Genomic DNA, 15,948 nt, shown 5'->3' with positions numbered 1-15,948 from the left:
CGGGCCCTCAAAGCACACAGCCTCCTCCCCCCACCCCGTGGGTCTGTGCTGGGGGTTGGAGTTAAGTGGCATGGTGCTAGTAGTCCCCAGGGAGGTTTTTAGTAAGGCAAAGGCAGGATTTGTATTTTGAAAGATCACCAAGCCTGCTGGCAAGGAGGATGGACTGATTGTCCGCTGTCTTCCTGAACAGTTTTGGTGACAGGTAACTCACAGGCTCTAGGGGCAGCTCATTGTTTTGGGACAATGTTGCCTGCTGAACCAAAGTCAACCTTTTTGCATGCATGTACTTGCGGCTTGTATGACCACTAGGGCTGGCCAGAACCCCCACACCCAGAGCAGCAGAGGGTGAAGTGGGGAAGGATATAGGGGTTGTAAACTGGCTGTCGGGACAAATCTGACCCACGGTTATATTTGTTTGGCAGGTGCAGTTAATTTGAATTGCAATTCTTTAAGGTGAGACACACTGTTTCCTGTCAGTCATAGGCACAACCATCCCCTAATGTCTTAGGGCAACGTGCTTCATTCCCTTATGTTATTAATCTGGGTCTTGAACCCTTTCAGTTTGCAACCCCAGTATTTGAGGACTGTTTAGGACTGAGGATGCCTGGGACCTTGTGGATGTCAAGGGACCCCTGGAACTGTGTGACTGCTGGTGGCAGCTACAGGCTGGTCAGACGACAGGGAGGGAAATTGAGTGGAAAAAAATCTGGCTGCCTCTCAGATGCCCCCCGCCCAAACCCGTCCCCATCACAAGGTCTAGAGGCACTGGTGAGTGGCCAAAGTCCCTTTAATATCCCTGAATTGCCTTACAGGTAATACTGCTGGAGGTGAGGAAGGGATGGGGGTCTGGGGTAGGAGATGGGGGAGGAGGAGGGAGGGAGAGCGCCAAGCGCTCATACAAAATATGGCCAAAAGGCTTAGCATGCATGGAAAATTATTGCTGTCGGAAGTTCCTATTTACAGGATCAACACCCTCCGTAATTGATTCTGAAACCCCTCTCCCTTTCCGCATCCCTGCCGCCTCGCTTCCCCGGGTGGGCCTGGAGCGGAGAAGCCCTAGAGAAGTGCCCCTGCTCCAGGGGCCCCTCCAGCCTCCACCCTCCTTTGCGGCTCAGGGGAGAGGGGGAGGGTCCGAGAGTCCGGGACTCCTGCCCCGAGCTGAGCGCCTAGAGATGGGGCAGTGGCGTGTGCTTAAAGCAGAGGGGGCCAGGGTCCGCGAGCGTGGAGGTGTGTGCTTCGGTCCTCGCCCGGGCATGCAGAAGCGCGGCGGGGGAGGTAGTGGCGGCCAATGGGGACAGCTGGCAGCCCCGGCCCCTCTGCCCGGGAGAGTTGCATAGACGTGGCCGGGAGGGAGCGCTCCTCCCGTGGAGCGGAGCGGGCCGGAGGCCCCAGCGGGTCCGGGGCTCAGTCGGTCCCTGGAACCTGGGGTCCCTCGAGAAGAGGAATAAATAGGAAACATATCGAGGAGGCTCCTCCCTCCGGTCTCCCTGGAGTGGGAATAGAAGGCTCAGGAGGATGAGGACCTGCCCCATGACTGGGCCTCCTGATGTCCCCCATCCCCCAGTTGAGGGTCATCAGGCTATCCCTCCCATTCTCGCGCCCCCTTCCCCAGCAAGTTCAGGCTCTGATGAGGGTGGGGCTTCTCCCTCACTCCCTGAAATGGGGTGTGTTGGGGTGGCAGGCAGCCCTCTATGGCCTTTGCTGCCCCTCTCCTTGCTTGGCTCCCTGACCTCCCAGTCCAGCTGGGAAAGCCAGACCATCCCTGGTGAGGCCAAGAGATTAAATAGAATAATAAATAGATAAATCAATAAATACACAAATAAACTGGAGAGGCCCAGCTGGATGGGGAGAAGGGCATTTGTGAGGTGCCCCAGACCTCACCCCAACGAGTAAGGAGGGGTACCTGTAGTCCTGTGGGTGGGGAAAGTGCTCAGAGAATCTGGGGAGAGGCTGTCCTGGGGTGAGAGAGGGGCTACATTAGGGGGCAGGGCCCTGAACTGCCCCTCAGGTCTGCCCCAGGTCAGGTGAACTCAGAGGGGTGAGAGCTGCTAGTGGAATGAGGGATCTGGAGAGAGTAGGGGTGGGGATGGGTGAGAAGGCCCCCCGAGGATGAAGAAGGTGGGGTGGTGGTGTGTGAATGGCTGGACCTAAAGCCGAGGTGAGGAGGGGATCAGGGACAGAGTGGGGACTCCAAGAGGGGTGAAGATTAGATCCCTCAGGCCTGTGTCCTGGTGTGGATGGGGCATCCATTGCAGGCGTGAGTCAAAGGGGGGTTTAGGCCTTACATTGGGGGCTCCAGTAGAGAACCAGTCTGAGACTCAGCTCAGAAATGAGAGGAAAGGTCTGCAAGTTAGAAGGGGAGAGGTGCAGAGTCTGGGTGGGGGGAGGGGGGAGAAAATTCCGGCTCTAGGGCCCGGGAAAGGTGCGGACCTGGTGCCTGAGTTGGGAGCCTTGAGGGCGTGGACAAGGGGTCAAGGTCCGAATCTTGGTAGCCGGTAAGGACGATGTGGGTCGGGATGTACTGGGGAAGTCAGTGCCGGAAGCGAGTTCTGGGTTAGGGGTGGAGAGAAAAGTTCCGGTCTGGGAGCAGGGTCCCCACGAGGGGCGTGGGCAGGGGAACGCAGCTGGGGGACGCTGAGGGCGCAGGTGGGGGGGCCCCGGGAATGTCGGGAGGCTCAGCTGGCGAGGCCGGCGGGGGGTGGCGGGGGCGGCTCGGCCCCCTTGACGCAGGCGGCCTCGCAGTGCTTGTGGAGGTAGGACTTGAGCGCGAAGGTCTTGTCGCACTGGCGGCAGCGGTAGTGCTTGAAGGCCGAGTGCGTCTGCATGTGCGCGCGCAGGTTGGAGCGGTCGGCGAAGGCCTTGCCGCAGTGCGCGCAGCCGAACGGCTTCTCGCCCGTGTGAGAGCGCATGTGGCCCTGCAGAAGCCAGGGCCGCGAGAAGGCCTTGCCGCACACGCCGCACTTGTGGCGCAGGTTGTGCGTGAGCACGTGCATGGCCAGCGCAGGCATGGACACGTAAGCCTTGCCGCACGTCGGGCACTTGCGCGCCAGCTGGCTGTCCAGGCTGCGATGCGTCTGCTTGTGGCGGCTCAGGTTCGACGACGTAGCGTACGTCTTGCCGCACTCGGCGCACGCGTGCCGGTGCCCGCCGCCCGCCGGCGCCCCCGCGCGTCCCGCGCGTCCCCCAGCGCTTCCGGCGTCCCCCGCGCCCCCGGCATCCCCGCCGCCCCCGCCGCGCCGCCGGCGCGAGCGCCCGTCCGAGATGAAGAAGGCGTCCATGGAGTAGCTGTCGGTCACGGCCGCCTCCCCGCGGAAGTAGCGCGCCGACAGGCTGGACTGCGGACTCTCGGGGTCGCTGTACTCCTCCGGCGCCGCCGGCGGGTACGCGGGCTCGGCCGGCCCCAGGTCCAGGCCCGGCTTCTGGTCCGCATCGTAGCTGCTGGGGGGCAGGCAGTGCGGGGCGTAACCTGGAGGGGGCGAGACGGAAGCGGGGAAGGTGAGGCGCCCGGGAGGCGTCCACGTGGCCGCTGTAGGGAAGTGACGGCTGCTTGTACGATAGCAGTCGCTGTCCAGCGCCTGTGCTCTGGGGGTCAGGCTGCCCGAGTTCGGATCCTTACTCCGTGGGCCGCAATAAAAATCACCCCACCCCATCCTCGTGCAGCGCGGTGAGGTCAAGTTCTACTGGCTTTGTGTTGACTGTCAAATGCTCACAGCCACGCAAAGAAGGTATTATTATTGCACCCACTTTACAGATAGAGAAACTGAGGCGTATAGTCTAAGCCCACAACTAGTAATTGATGGAGCCAGGATCCAAACCTTGGCAGCCTGACGCTAAAGTCCAGGCTTTCTTTATTCCAGCAACATTCTGCCAGTTCCAGTCCTAGGACGCACCTGAATCTCAGTTTCCTCATCTGCAAAATGGAGCTTATGATCGGACACTCCTTCCCAGGGTCTTTGGAAGGACTGAGTAAAGTGATGAGAATGATGCATGAAGCACTTCCTGTGCGCCAAGCTCTGCCGCCATGCTTTACACATGTTAACTCATTTAATCATCACAGACCCTATGAAGTAGATCCTGTTATAATCCCCATTTTACATATAAGGAAATTGAGAGAGAGAGAGAGAGAACACACAGTAATTGCTATATAAATGTTAGCTATTATAATTATGCTTTTTACTTGCTTGAAAAAGCGACTTCACTGAAGATTATTTAATTGTCTGCCTCCCCCACCAGGCTGTGAGCTTCCCGGATGGGATCTGTGTGCCTGGCTCAAAGGAGGTGTGCAAAGAATATATGTTGTATGAAAGAATCACAATCCTGTTAGACCCACCTCCCAGGGTTGCTGGGGGATTTAAAAGAGGTCACGTATGTGGCATGTAATAGATGCTCCAAGAAGGGAACTTCCTTGTACTTGCTCCCAAGCCTGTTTTGCTCCCTGCTCCACTAGAAGCCTTCTGGAGTCCCCCTGTGAGATTCATTCCCGCCCCCCCCAGCCCCCACCCCTCTCTCCTCTCTAGAGTTGGACCAGAAATCCTTTCCATTTTGGGATCCAGTGACTGGTGGTGGGTGGGCCAGGGCATTCGACAGGGGCTTTCCAAGGGCAGGGGCCACCCTGATTTGTCCCTGCTTCCCTGGGCCTTGTGTGGTCCCAGCACCCTCCTTGAAGACCCTGGGGTCTGGGCTCCCAGGAGAGTTTCTGTTGTAAGCAGGGAACTGGATTCAGAGCTTTCGTCCCCTTAAACAGCCTGCCTGATTCAGCCTTCGTGCTTTTGCCTCTCATAGGGCACTTTGGGATGGTCACAGGGTGAAGTCTGTGTGCAGACTGTCCCCCAACCTGGAAAGCAATGGTGTACCCTTTCTTTCCCTCTGTCCCTTCAGCTGCCCACACAGGGCCCTCTGAACACAGAGATGATTGGGGATTGCGGGGGTGGAGGACTCAGTAGGGAGGGGCACTGTAGTCAGATGCAGAGAGGGCACTGGTGGTGGCAGCTTTATAATGGGGGGTGCTCAGCCTCTCAGCACCCCATCTTCCCCTCCTTTGGTCTGGAGGTACCCCTACCTCCCACTCCAGGAATCAGGCCTGGTACTAAAGCCCCAAAGTGTTCAGGGAGTATTGTTTCAGACTGAGTTGAATACCTGTTGGGCACACCCAGACTCCCTCTTTCTCCTTCCGTATCTCTTCCTGTTGTAATTACTGATGATAATGGCAACACTAGCTGATATCTACTGAGCGCTTCCTAAGGGCCGGGCTCTGTGCAAAGTACTTCACTCCCATCACCTCGTTGAATCATCGCAAAAATACCTGTGTTACAGATAAGGAAAACTGAGGTTCAGAGTGGTAGTGGTACTTGTTCCACCACTACCACTTGCTCAAGTGGTAGTGGTGGAACAAGAGTTGGAACCCACTGCACTGCTCCCCTTGTTTTCCACATGCTGGGAGGTCCCTGAGGAAGGGGCCATGGCTGGGTTGTTCACCTCCTATCCCCAGTGCCCCAGCTAGTGGACACTTGATAAGTATTTGTGAAATGGGTGGTGAATGGGAGATAAAGATTTGCCAGGCCAGCCTCAATCCCCGGCCCAGCAGGGTCTGCCATAGACCATTCTGTGTCCTTGGTCTTGGGACAACTTGATTCCCGACACTGATTGTAGCTGGGTGACCTGGAGCAAGTTGTGCATCTTTCTGCATCTCTGCTCCTTTCTCTGGGTATGGGGATAGTATAGAATGCATTTGGAGGGGGTCACTGATCATGTGGCCAGTGCCTTGCACGTGCTGTTATTAAGGAAGGATGGCGTATTGGTTAAGAGCACAATTTTGGCAGCAGACTACCTGGGTTGAGTTCCAGTTTTACTATTCCCAGTTGTGTGATCTTGGACAAACTGACCTCTCTGTGCCTCTGTTTCCCCAGCTGTGAAATGGGGGAAAATAAAAACACCTAACTCATACAGTTTGCAGTGCAGAGTCCGTGAATAAGCAAACAATAAGTGAAAAGTGAACAAATAATAACCAACACTCCTGGAGCACTTATATGTCAGATACTATTTAAAAGCTGTACGCACGAATGCATCCCACCCTCATGACTCTGAGGTTGTACCATCTTACAGATGAGGAAACTGAGGCATAAGGTAATTAGGTAACGTGCCCAAGGTTGCACAGCTAGTAACTTAGAGACAGGATTCCAACCCAGTGCCTGGCACGTTGGCTGTTATTATGAATAATAATAACAAATCTCCCCAGGTGGGTTTCTGTGCTGCAGTTTTCTTGGCAACTGCACAGACACATTTTGCAGCTCCAACCTGGGCCACTGTTTCCTCACCCAAGATGTGTAATTTCTGGTTCATGGTCTGGTGAGAAAAATTCTGGTGACCCACGTTGGTAGGAGCTCAATGGACCGGGCAGTCCTCGCGGCAGCAGGGCCCTATTTCTGTGGTTCCCTCTGGTGGTGGCCTGTAGTACTGCAGCACCTTTCTCTTGTCGCTTGGGATCTCTATATATTGTAGAAATAGGGGCGCCTCAAACAAAGGCTCCTCCTCAGCTTAGGGACAGATGTGAAATTGCCTTCCAGACAGGAACTTTGGGGCCAGACATGATGGCCAGCAGCTGCGGAGTTTGGCATGGGTTGTGGGGTGGGAGTGGAGGGTTGTATGAGAATTTATGTGGTCATGTTGGCAGAGGTGGTTCTAACTTACTTTGTGACCTTGGTCAGGTTCCTTAACCTTTCTGGACTCTGCCTCTACCAGAAGAAGGTTGACTGGGATGCTCTAAAAACACTCTGCGTCGTGGCTGAATAGACCCCTCAATGATGCCCATTGTCCTGTCCCCCATCCCCCAACCGCCGTCAACTCCACCTCATTCTCAGATCCACAGACCTCTCCCTACCTATGTGACCTCGGGCAGGTTATTTAACCTTTTTGTGCCACATCTGTATAAAGGAACTCATAATAGGATTGAATGAATTAATGGTGTAAAATACTTAGTACAATGCCTAGCACACAGTAGCCTCTCACGCTGTAATTTTATTGTCATTATTATTGTCACTACATCTCCTAGTGATATCCTTCTAATCTGCTAGAGAGTGAAGGGGACACACATGGGTATCTTAGGCTGCTGTGTGACCTTGGGCAAACAACCTCACCTCTCTGGGCCTCAACCCTGGAGAATCCTTTAGGACACTATGGGCAATGCTCGTCTGACTCTGTGCGTGGAACTCAGACAAGTTTTGGGTGCCTTCCTCTGCCTTACAGGTGACTGTAGAAGGCTGAGTTGCTTGTCCCCCAGCCAACAGGGTGAGAGAGGCCTCTCTTGTTTGGGTCCAGATAGAGGCAGGGAGGCCCAGGGACTCAGAGAGAAGAGACTTGGCTCTCATCCTGGCTCTTTTACTCATTCTCCAGCTGTGTGACCATGGGCAAGTCACAAGGCCTCTCTGGGCTCCAGTGGCCCATTTGAGGGATAGGGAACAGAGCCACTCCTGTGACGTGGGGCTATAGGGAAGGCTTAGAAACACTTTGGAGATGTAGAGATGTCATGTACATGTCACCTGAGAATGACTTTTGGTTTTCCCTACTCAAGAGTCTTGATATTTTAGACTGAAGGTCCAGAATACATTTTTTAAAAATTCTGCAAGGGAAAAAAATTCTGTAAGGGAATTTTATGAGAAATCAGGTGCTGGGTGCTTTGCAGACATTGTCTCTTCCAATTGTCTGACCCCTTGGGATGAGGGTGGGGGCATCTCTGAGAAGTACTTCTGCTCCTACTGCTTCCAGCTACCCCTGCGCCCTCTCCGTGTGCCAGGCACTGCGCCAAGCCCAGAGGCCCAGAGAGGGGAGAGGAGTTGCCAAGGTCACTGGAGGAGGAGTAAGGCTCAAAACCCTCCAGAGTCTGTGTTTTTTTCCAAAACCCCTGAGCAGGCATGGAGACCTGCTAGGGGAGGGAAGATTTTCAATTGGTGGGAGGAAAGGGTGGTGGGTTTCTTCAAATACTACCACCCAGCTGGCCTGTGTCTGATGGGATGATGGGGAATTGGGGGTGGGGAGAAGCTATTCTTCTAGAAAATGCACCAGCCCTTTGTAAATCTTTGTAAATGATCAATAAAAGTAATGACTAACACTTATTGAGCACTTACTGTGTACAAGGCACCCTGCTTGGTGCTTTACGCACATTAGCTTGTGTCTAAGGGAATGTGGTGGTCACTTGCCCCGGTGCCCTAGTTCTACAGAAGCTGAAGCCCAGAGAGGAGACTTTACCAGATCACAAAGCAAATTCACACCAGAGCTAGGCTGGCCTCCTGACTCCCAGGCCAGTGTTCTTTTTCCCAGTCTCTCTCAGATTCCCAGTGTTGCAAACTTCCTCCAGGGAATTTCCAGCCCAAATCCCACTTCCCTGTCTCAAGATGAGCAGAAGAAGAGAGGGGCCTAGTAACGGGCCAGCTTCCCAGGTGGCCCACTTTCCTGAGGAGGGCCAGGCCCTGCTAGGTGGGGGGGCTGGAGGGGCTGCTGCATGAGTTTATTTAGAGCTGTGTCTTGCTGTGCCAGGGCCTCGGGCCTCGAGAATCAGCTCCAGCCAGCTGAGCAGAAAGCCAGGTCTGTCAGCAGCAAAGCAGGATAAAAATAGTTTCTCCTGTCTGCTCACAGAGCTGGGCAAAGGGGCTGGTACCTCCCCCTCCCCTTATTATAGCATCTTTGTTAGCGGTTCCCTGGGCACTGGACCAGAAATGACACCCACCTCCTCCAAGGGCCTGGCAGCTGGTACACCTGCCCACTGGGGAGGGGGGGGGTCCCTGAGTCCAGATGAGTGGTGGGCAGAGTGAGGTCTGGCCCAACATAACCAGGTCTGTAGGGTGCGGGGCTCGTGCCCACTGACTCAGACCCAGGGAGTGTTGAGAGGATTCCAGGGCCCCTCCCCACCATCCCTCCCTCCTGAAATCCCCCATATTCTGGTTTTTCCTGACTGTGACCCAATTCCCGTGGCCCACAGGGAGGTCCACAGCTCTGCAGGAATCAATAGGAAAGATTTTTCAAGGGGTTGTGGAGATAGGCATGGTGGCTAAGGGTCTGGAGTTGCCCAGCACTGGTTGGTGGAGCAGCCTCTTGCTCCCTGCAGGGTGTCTCTGGGGCCCTTTCTGGGCCTCCTCGAGACTGGCTGTCATGCATAATGCACATTGTCTCTCCAGACCCCCTGCTTTTCTGCCCTACCCTCTCTGTGCCCCAGAAGGTGCCCATGCCAACTTCCCTTCCTAGCCAAAGGCTGGCAGTGGACACTTCATCCCAGGGGAGCCCACAGCTGGAAGGAGGCCAAGAGTTCTGGGGGGCTCATCTCTCTCAGCAGCGTCTCGCATGCCCCCCAGAGGGCCTCCAGGCTGTGGGGATCCCTGGAACGTGTAGATGAAGCACCCACCAGGGAGGGGTGATGCAGTCTGCCATTTACGCCCTTGTCATCTCGGGCAAGTAATCTCTCTGGCCTCAGGTTTGCCTCTGGCACTTCCTCAGCACTCTGCTCTCACTGCCATTTGCCCACTGTGTGTGTGCGTGTGTGTGTGTGTGTGTGTGTGTGTGTGTGTGTGTGTGAGATGGGGATGTATAAATTGCTGTGCTGCTACAGGGACTTGATGTACTCTCCTGTCCTCTCTCAGAAGCCACAAACTGAGACTGTCTGAAGAGTGGACACTCCGTCTGGGCCCCTCATGTCCCCCTTGTGACCCCAGGCTTTAAGGGGGACCAGGGGCCCCAAATTCAGTATCCCACATGGACCCTGTTGTTCCACATTCCCAGTGACTAATTCTTAGGAAAATCAGATTTTTTTGGTCCCTAGAAGGTCAGAGCTGAAAGAGACCAAGTTTGACTGCTTCTTTTCATAAGAGAGAAACTGAGGCTCGGGTAAGGGAAGATTAGTTCAGAGCCACAGAGAAAGCTGATGGTGGCTCTAAGACTTGAGCCAGCCAGCCTTGAGAATAGACCTGGACGTGACCTTGGACTAGAAATTGGATCTGGATCCTGATCCTGGAGCCTGAACGTTGACCCGGACATGGATTGAAACTTGAACTTGGACATGGATTTGTTCTGAACTTTGGAGTGGACCTGTAACCTGGGACATTGACCTTGGACCTAGACTTTAGACCTTGTCCTAGACCTAAGATTGGACATGGACATTGGACCTGGACATTGGACTGGACGTTGGACATGGACTTTGAACCTGGACCTCTGACATGTCTCTGATCTTGACCTTGGACCTGGACCAAGACCAAGATGCCCGGGGCAGAACACTCATATGGGCCTGCTGTGTGTCCTTGGGCACCTCCTCAGCCATTTCTGGGCTCCCTCTGCCAAGGGATTGGGGCTACCCTTATGCATTCCTGCTCCCCAAATGGGCTTTCTGAAGTGTGGGGTAGATGTGTAGCAATTGGGGACTTTCAGCCAGGTTCCCAGGCCTGGCCTGGAGCGACTCCCCGGCGCCATCAGAGGGGGTAAGCAGAAGCGGGTGCTGGTATAATGTGGTCAACTAGATAAGCCTATGGGCAGAAGTAGGAGCGCATCCTCAGCTGCTGGGAGGCTTAATGTAGCTGCAGAGGGCAGACAAGTGCGTTATTGGATTGGCATTGAGCCCTCATCTGCCTGGGTCAGATGCACTCTGAAGGAGTTATGGGGGCAGGATGGGGTGGGGGTGCAGAGGAAGGAGGACCTGGCATCCAGCTGGACTTCAGAGTTAGGGTGTGAGGAGAGGTAGACGTCCACCGGTCCGTGGAGACCACTGCTATGCAGAGGGATGGGCAGCAGCCTACCCTGAGGTGGCTGAATCCCTAGCATTCCCCAGGATGGGGGCCTAGGCCTGTGAAGGGGCGGGCTTCGTAGAGTTGGAGGGCGAGGTTCTGAGAGGGTTAGGAGGATGTGAGTTGGCATCTCACCGAGAGACTGAATCTGTGCTCGGAATCACCCAAGGGAGAGGAGGGGAAGGGAAGGCTCCGTGGAGGCAGAAAGCAGTGGAGGACGCAGGAGGAGAGAAGGAGGCCTCGCACTGGAGAGGACGGCGGAATTAGATCTGCTCTCCCTTCTTCGGGGAGCTCCGCAGAGAGACCTGGAACCTTCCCCATTTGTGGGGCTTCTCCTTCCCTATTTAGGGGTTCTGTGCATTCAGGGGGAGCCTGGAGACCAGATGCACCTGCCACACCCTCTGGCCAGCCCATGGAGGCTGAGAAGGAAGGGAGTAAGGAAGCAAAGAAGAGCATTGCTGGTGTGTGTGTGTGTGTGTGTGTGTGTGTGTGTAGGAGGAGGAGGAGTCCTCCAGGAATTCTCCAGCACTCCCAGCCTTTCCCTGAGCTGGGGGTACACTCTTTAATTTGGGGTCCTGCATCTTCATCAGTTAGGAGCCTGTGGTTCCCCTGACCTCCACATTCATAGGCTCCCTTCCCCAGATTCCCCTCCCACCAGTCTCATCCTGACCCTGCAGGGATGGCTTGTAAGAGGATCTTTCTAATAACTGGAACTATCTCCAGCCCCAGGCCCTCCCCCTTCCCTCCCTCCTCTCTCCTCCCCCCCCTTCTCTCCCTCACTCTCCTCACCTCCCCCCCTCCTCTCTTTCTCCTTGTTTACCCAGCACACTTACACACGCTGAGAGAGAAAAACGTCAGCTCAGCAATTTTTCACACTTCCCTCAAATGCTCAGCAAGGTTATTTCCGGCAGAACGGAGACAACGGACCGCTAGGAGCCGGCAGGCTCTCTGAGGACCCCCAGCACCCCTACCCACCCGTGCAGTGAGGGAGCCTTCACTTCCCAATCTGGCCACACCCCAGGGGTGGAAGAGGCCCCCGATAACAGAACAAGGCAGACCCTGTGTTCCCTGGCCATACCAGAGCTTGAAGGGTCATCCCCTGGTCTCCGACACTAACCATTTACTGCAGACACTGCCAGGGCACCCAGGTCAGGGTGCCTGTCCTCAGCATGGGGCAGCCTGCAGAGACTGAAGCCAAGAAAAACGCCTGGCCTCAGAAACTCTGCCACCCTCAGCCAGACATCAGATGGTAAATGGAGCCCTACAGAAACCCTGACAATGGCCCCCTGCATTCTCTTAGACCCACATCCAGTCATCTCCACTGCCTCCCAACCCACACTTGACCTTCACAGAAGCTGAGCTTGTCAAAGTTGGAAGAATACTTAGATCATGCCATCCAAACTCTTTCAACTGCTGAGGAGGCGGAGGACCAGAGAAGGGAAGGCACTTGCCCAAGGTCACAGAGCAAGTCAGAGACCTAAAGCCCAGGCCTCCCAGAGTTCCAGACCAGATATCAGACTATCAGGACAGCCTCACGATTCCCCAGAGGGAGCTGGTCTGGAGCCCTTTGGGGAAAGGGCCAAGGACAGGGATGGTTCTAGGGTATCAAAGCTGGTAGAACATCCCTGCTGATGGCTTTGCCCTTACCCTGCTTCCCACCATTCACTCAGGGGCTCCTTTCAAAGCTTTTTTGGACTGAATTCAAGGCAAGGCGTTCCTGCCTCCCTCCTGAGGAACAGTCTGCAGTTTTGGCTGTGCATGAGAAATTCTCTGGGCTTCTCTAGGTTTTCTCAGCTGGCCTGGGACAGGACCAAGGGGGACTCAGCGGGCAGAAGCCCAGGGCTTTGTGTCAGTTCCCCAAGGGATCCACATCCCAGGCTTGCAGGCATTTCCATTTCTACCCAGGTCCCCAGCCCTGGCATGGCCCCAGGTCTACCCTCTGTCCTGCCAGCACTCAGATAAGCCCAGCCACATCCCTGGGCTTCAGTCCTCAACCCCAAGAGGTCCTGGGGTCAAGAAAAGAGGACAGTAGAATATGAGACATCTGGGCAAAGAAAAAGGGAGGTTGATTCTCTTGGGGATCTGGGGGAGGCCAGGAGATGAGGGGCTGTAGCTGTATCCCTGATCACTCCCTAATTTCTTTGACCTTGATGAGGTCACAGAGCCTTTTACCCAGCGCCCTCTTGCTACCTGGCTTGGCAGAGTGATGGAATGTGGGTGAAGTGCTTGGAAATCCCTGAGGCAGAAGCTCCCACCCTCCTGCCTTTGCCATCTCAGCTTCCCCCCTCTTCTTCAGTCCTTTCTTCTCTCCTTTTTCTCTCCCCTCCTCTCCCCTTCTCTCTCTCTCTCTCACACACACACACACACACCCCAAAGCTGATGCCACATGTGATGTCAGATTTCTTACTGCCAAAGGGATGCCCCCGCTCAAGACACCTGTCCTGGTGGGGACCATCAGAGGAGAACCCCTTTGTGATCCCCTTCATGGGGGATGGGGTCCACAGAAGCAGTCTCTGACTTTTCTCCACACCCTCCAGAGATCACCCCCTTCTGGGCGTGAATGACCTCTCGTCCCCCAAACCCTTGTCCCTACAGGCACTTGCTCTGAAAAGAAATAGAGTGTGTTGGGGGTAGGGGACTGACGAAAAACAGCAGGACTGGCTCTGGAGGGGAGTGAGAAACTGGAGGGGGAGGGAGTGCAGCCCAGGAGACCAGGATCCACTTTGGGGGAACCCCTCCTAGAAATTCCCTCTTCCTCTCAGTCCCCAGGACAGGCCCAGCCTTTGGCAGGCGTGCGGCTGAGGGTAACAAAAGAGTTGCCGAGAGAGGGGCCCGAGAACACTTGTCTGGCATCGCCAGGGGGAGTAGGCTTGAAGGGAGAGAGGGTGCCCCCAGCCACCCCCCGGGAACCAACCCTATTTCCCCAGGGATTGGTAGTCCAGGCCGGTTTACCTTCCCCATCAAGGGAGCACTCTCGGGCAACCAGCCTCCTTCCCTCAACCACGGAGAGGGGACCCTCAGATTGCCTTATGCATTAGCCCCCCAGCACTAGCCCTTCATGGGCACCTCTCTCTCTCCATTCTCTCACCACCCCTCACTCTGGCACCAGTCTAGGGCCACAACTTTTAAAGTCCGGGCAGGCGCTTGACGGCGGGATGGGCCGACCCTGCGACTTTCCCTTTGTACGGACCTGGCCCTTGCCCCGCCCGCCCAGCCCTTGGGAAGCCCGGGGGGCGCACACAGCCAGGGTCATCTCCTCCCGGGGTTCCCTACCGCGCGCACCCCTCCTCGTGGCCCGAGTTGGGGAGGGCCCGAACTCCCCTCCCCTCTTCTCCCCCACCCCCACCCCCCCGCCGGGTCCCACTCACCGTTGTCCTCGGGCGGCCCCCGGGCGCCAGGCAGCACGTAGGCGGTCTCCAAGGGGTGATAGGTGGGGGCCGGCACCCCGCTGCACTGGAAGCCGTCCCCTTTGATCTTCTTTACCAGGAAGGAGCGGGGCATGGTGCGACTGGCGGGGGGCTCGGCGGGGGCACTAGCGAGGGGCCCCGGTGGGGGCAGGCGGCCAGCCGGGCGCGATTGGCTGGCTGTGCGGGGTTTCAGCACTGGACAGCTCCCAGCGGGCGGGCGGCCGGCCGAGCGGAGCCGGCACCGGTGGCGGCGGCCCCGGCTCTGGCTCTGGCTCCCGCTCGGGCTTGGCGGCGGCGGCGCGCAGACAGGCGATCGCTGGAGCTGTGCTCAGCACTCCGGCTGCCGGCTTTATATGGGACGCAGGCTGGAGGAGATCAGGTGGTCCCCTAGCAATGGAACTGTTCAGCGCTCTAATCCATCAAATGTCCCCCAGGACAATCGCTCCGCACACGTTCCCCTGAACCGGCGGCGGTGGGGGCAGGCCAGGCTCAGGGAGCAGCGGGCAGGCAGGAGGGGAGAAAGTGAGGGTGAGAAAGGCGCAGAGATATAGAGAGACGGAGAAAGGGGGGGAGGGAGACAAGGGGGAGAGAGAGAGAAGAGATACATAGAGAAAGACAGAGACATACAGAGAAAGAGAGACACACACACTGAAAGAGGTAGAAATAGGAGCAGAGAGACCAAGATAAGGACAAAAAGACACAAGAGAGAAACAGAGAGAAGAAAGGCAGAGATGGAGAGAAGTAGCAACACACACACCCACGGGAGAAAAAGACAGCTCCAGATACACAAAAACAAAGCACCCCAGGGATGCAAAGAAAGGGAAAGAAAAGTGCAAGACAGCGAGAGAAAGAGAGGGGAGAGGAGGTAGAGTGGTCTGAGCAGGCGGGGTTCAGGCACATGGGGACAGGGAAGGGAATGCAAAGAAAAGAGTGCGAGCTCGCCAACGGCGATCCTCCTGCCGCCAGCCCTCTCCCTGTCCCCCAATTTTGAAGGGGCTAGTTTGGATACTCAGCTTTAACTAGGGGAAGTCATCCCCCCACCCCAGCTTGGCCTCCCACTGAAGCCCCCTGTTGGGTTTGGGGTTTAACTTTCATCTTCCAGAACTGATGGGGGGAGCAAGTGCCCGACGCCGATGCCCAGCCCCGCTCAGCCAGTCCTGTTCCGGTGCCTAGCTCAGGCGCGCGCTGCAAGAGGAAGTGAAAATCGTCCAGTAATTAATTTCCCTGCTGCCGGGGGGGTGGTGGTTTTGACACATCCGAGGCTGTGTCTTTCCCTGAAGCGGGGAGCAGACAATAGAGACACGTGGACTGGGAAGGGAGAGGGGGGAAGGGAGGGGGAGTGGGGCTCCCGCTGGAACTCTTCGCAGGTCAGCTCCTTTGTCTCCAGGAGGATCTGAGCAGACCCCCCCCACCCCCACCCCAATCCAGCCAAAACCTAGGGGAGCCCCCATATCTGGGCAGGACCAAGGAGCAGTAGAATGCAACCCCCTGACCAGAGAGGCTGCTTGGCAAAGTGCCATGGTGGTGGGCCGGCCTCAGCAAGTATGGGATGTCCAGAGCACAACAGTCCCGGAATCAGACTCTAGGAATGCCAAGATCTCATTGGTTAACAGCATTCTGCTTATGGGATGCCAGGCTGATGCAGTGTGTATGTGCTTTTGGGACTGGGTCATCCAATACCAGTTGGGAGACTAAGACCCATGGAGGCTGAGAGAGGCCATGGAGGTGCCCAGGATCCCATAGTGAGTCAGCAAAAATCCCCAGAGACCCCCCCCCCCCCG

The 15,948-nt window shown here is 56.2% G+C and overlaps 1 protein-coding gene across 1 annotated transcript; it reads right to left on the bottom strand.

Annotated features, from left to right (window-relative positions):
* Positions 1–620: 620 nt before the first annotated feature.
* On the bottom strand, positions 621–15,410 carry SCRT2 (scratch family transcriptional repressor 2). Its single transcript, XM_022592788.3, has 2 exons — positions 14,129–15,410; positions 621–3,466 (listed from the first exon to the last, which is right to left on the bottom strand). The coding sequence occupies exons 1-2, from the start codon at positions 14,259–14,261 to the stop codon at positions 2,676–2,678; spliced, it is 924 nt and encodes a 307-aa protein (XP_022448496.1). The 5' UTR covers positions 14,262–15,410; the 3' UTR covers positions 621–2,675.
* Between the last annotated feature and the right edge of the window lie 538 nt (positions 15,411–15,948).

Source organism: Delphinapterus leucas, chromosome 15 (genome assembly GCF_059928025.1).
Source record: "Delphinapterus leucas isolate spDelLeu-1000000601 "Yukka" chromosome 15, BTC_Dleu_Yukka2, whole genome shotgun sequence".
NCBI classification, from domain to species: Eukaryota; Metazoa; Chordata; class Mammalia; order Artiodactyla; family Monodontidae; genus Delphinapterus; species Delphinapterus leucas.
This window is presented reverse-complemented; position numbering and strand designations above follow the sequence as displayed.

What these genes read in the sequence shown, in the direction of transcription:
- SCRT2 (XM_022592788.3), bottom strand. Translation starts at nt 14,261, where the DNA reads ATGCCCCGCTCCTTCCTGGTAAAGAAGATCAAAGGGGACGGCTTCCAG. An exon ending in GGGGCCGCCCGAGGACAACG is followed by an intron (nt 3,467 to 14,128) that starts GTGAGTGGGACC and finishes CGCCCCCTCCAG; the next exon opens with GTTACGCCCCGCACTGCCTG.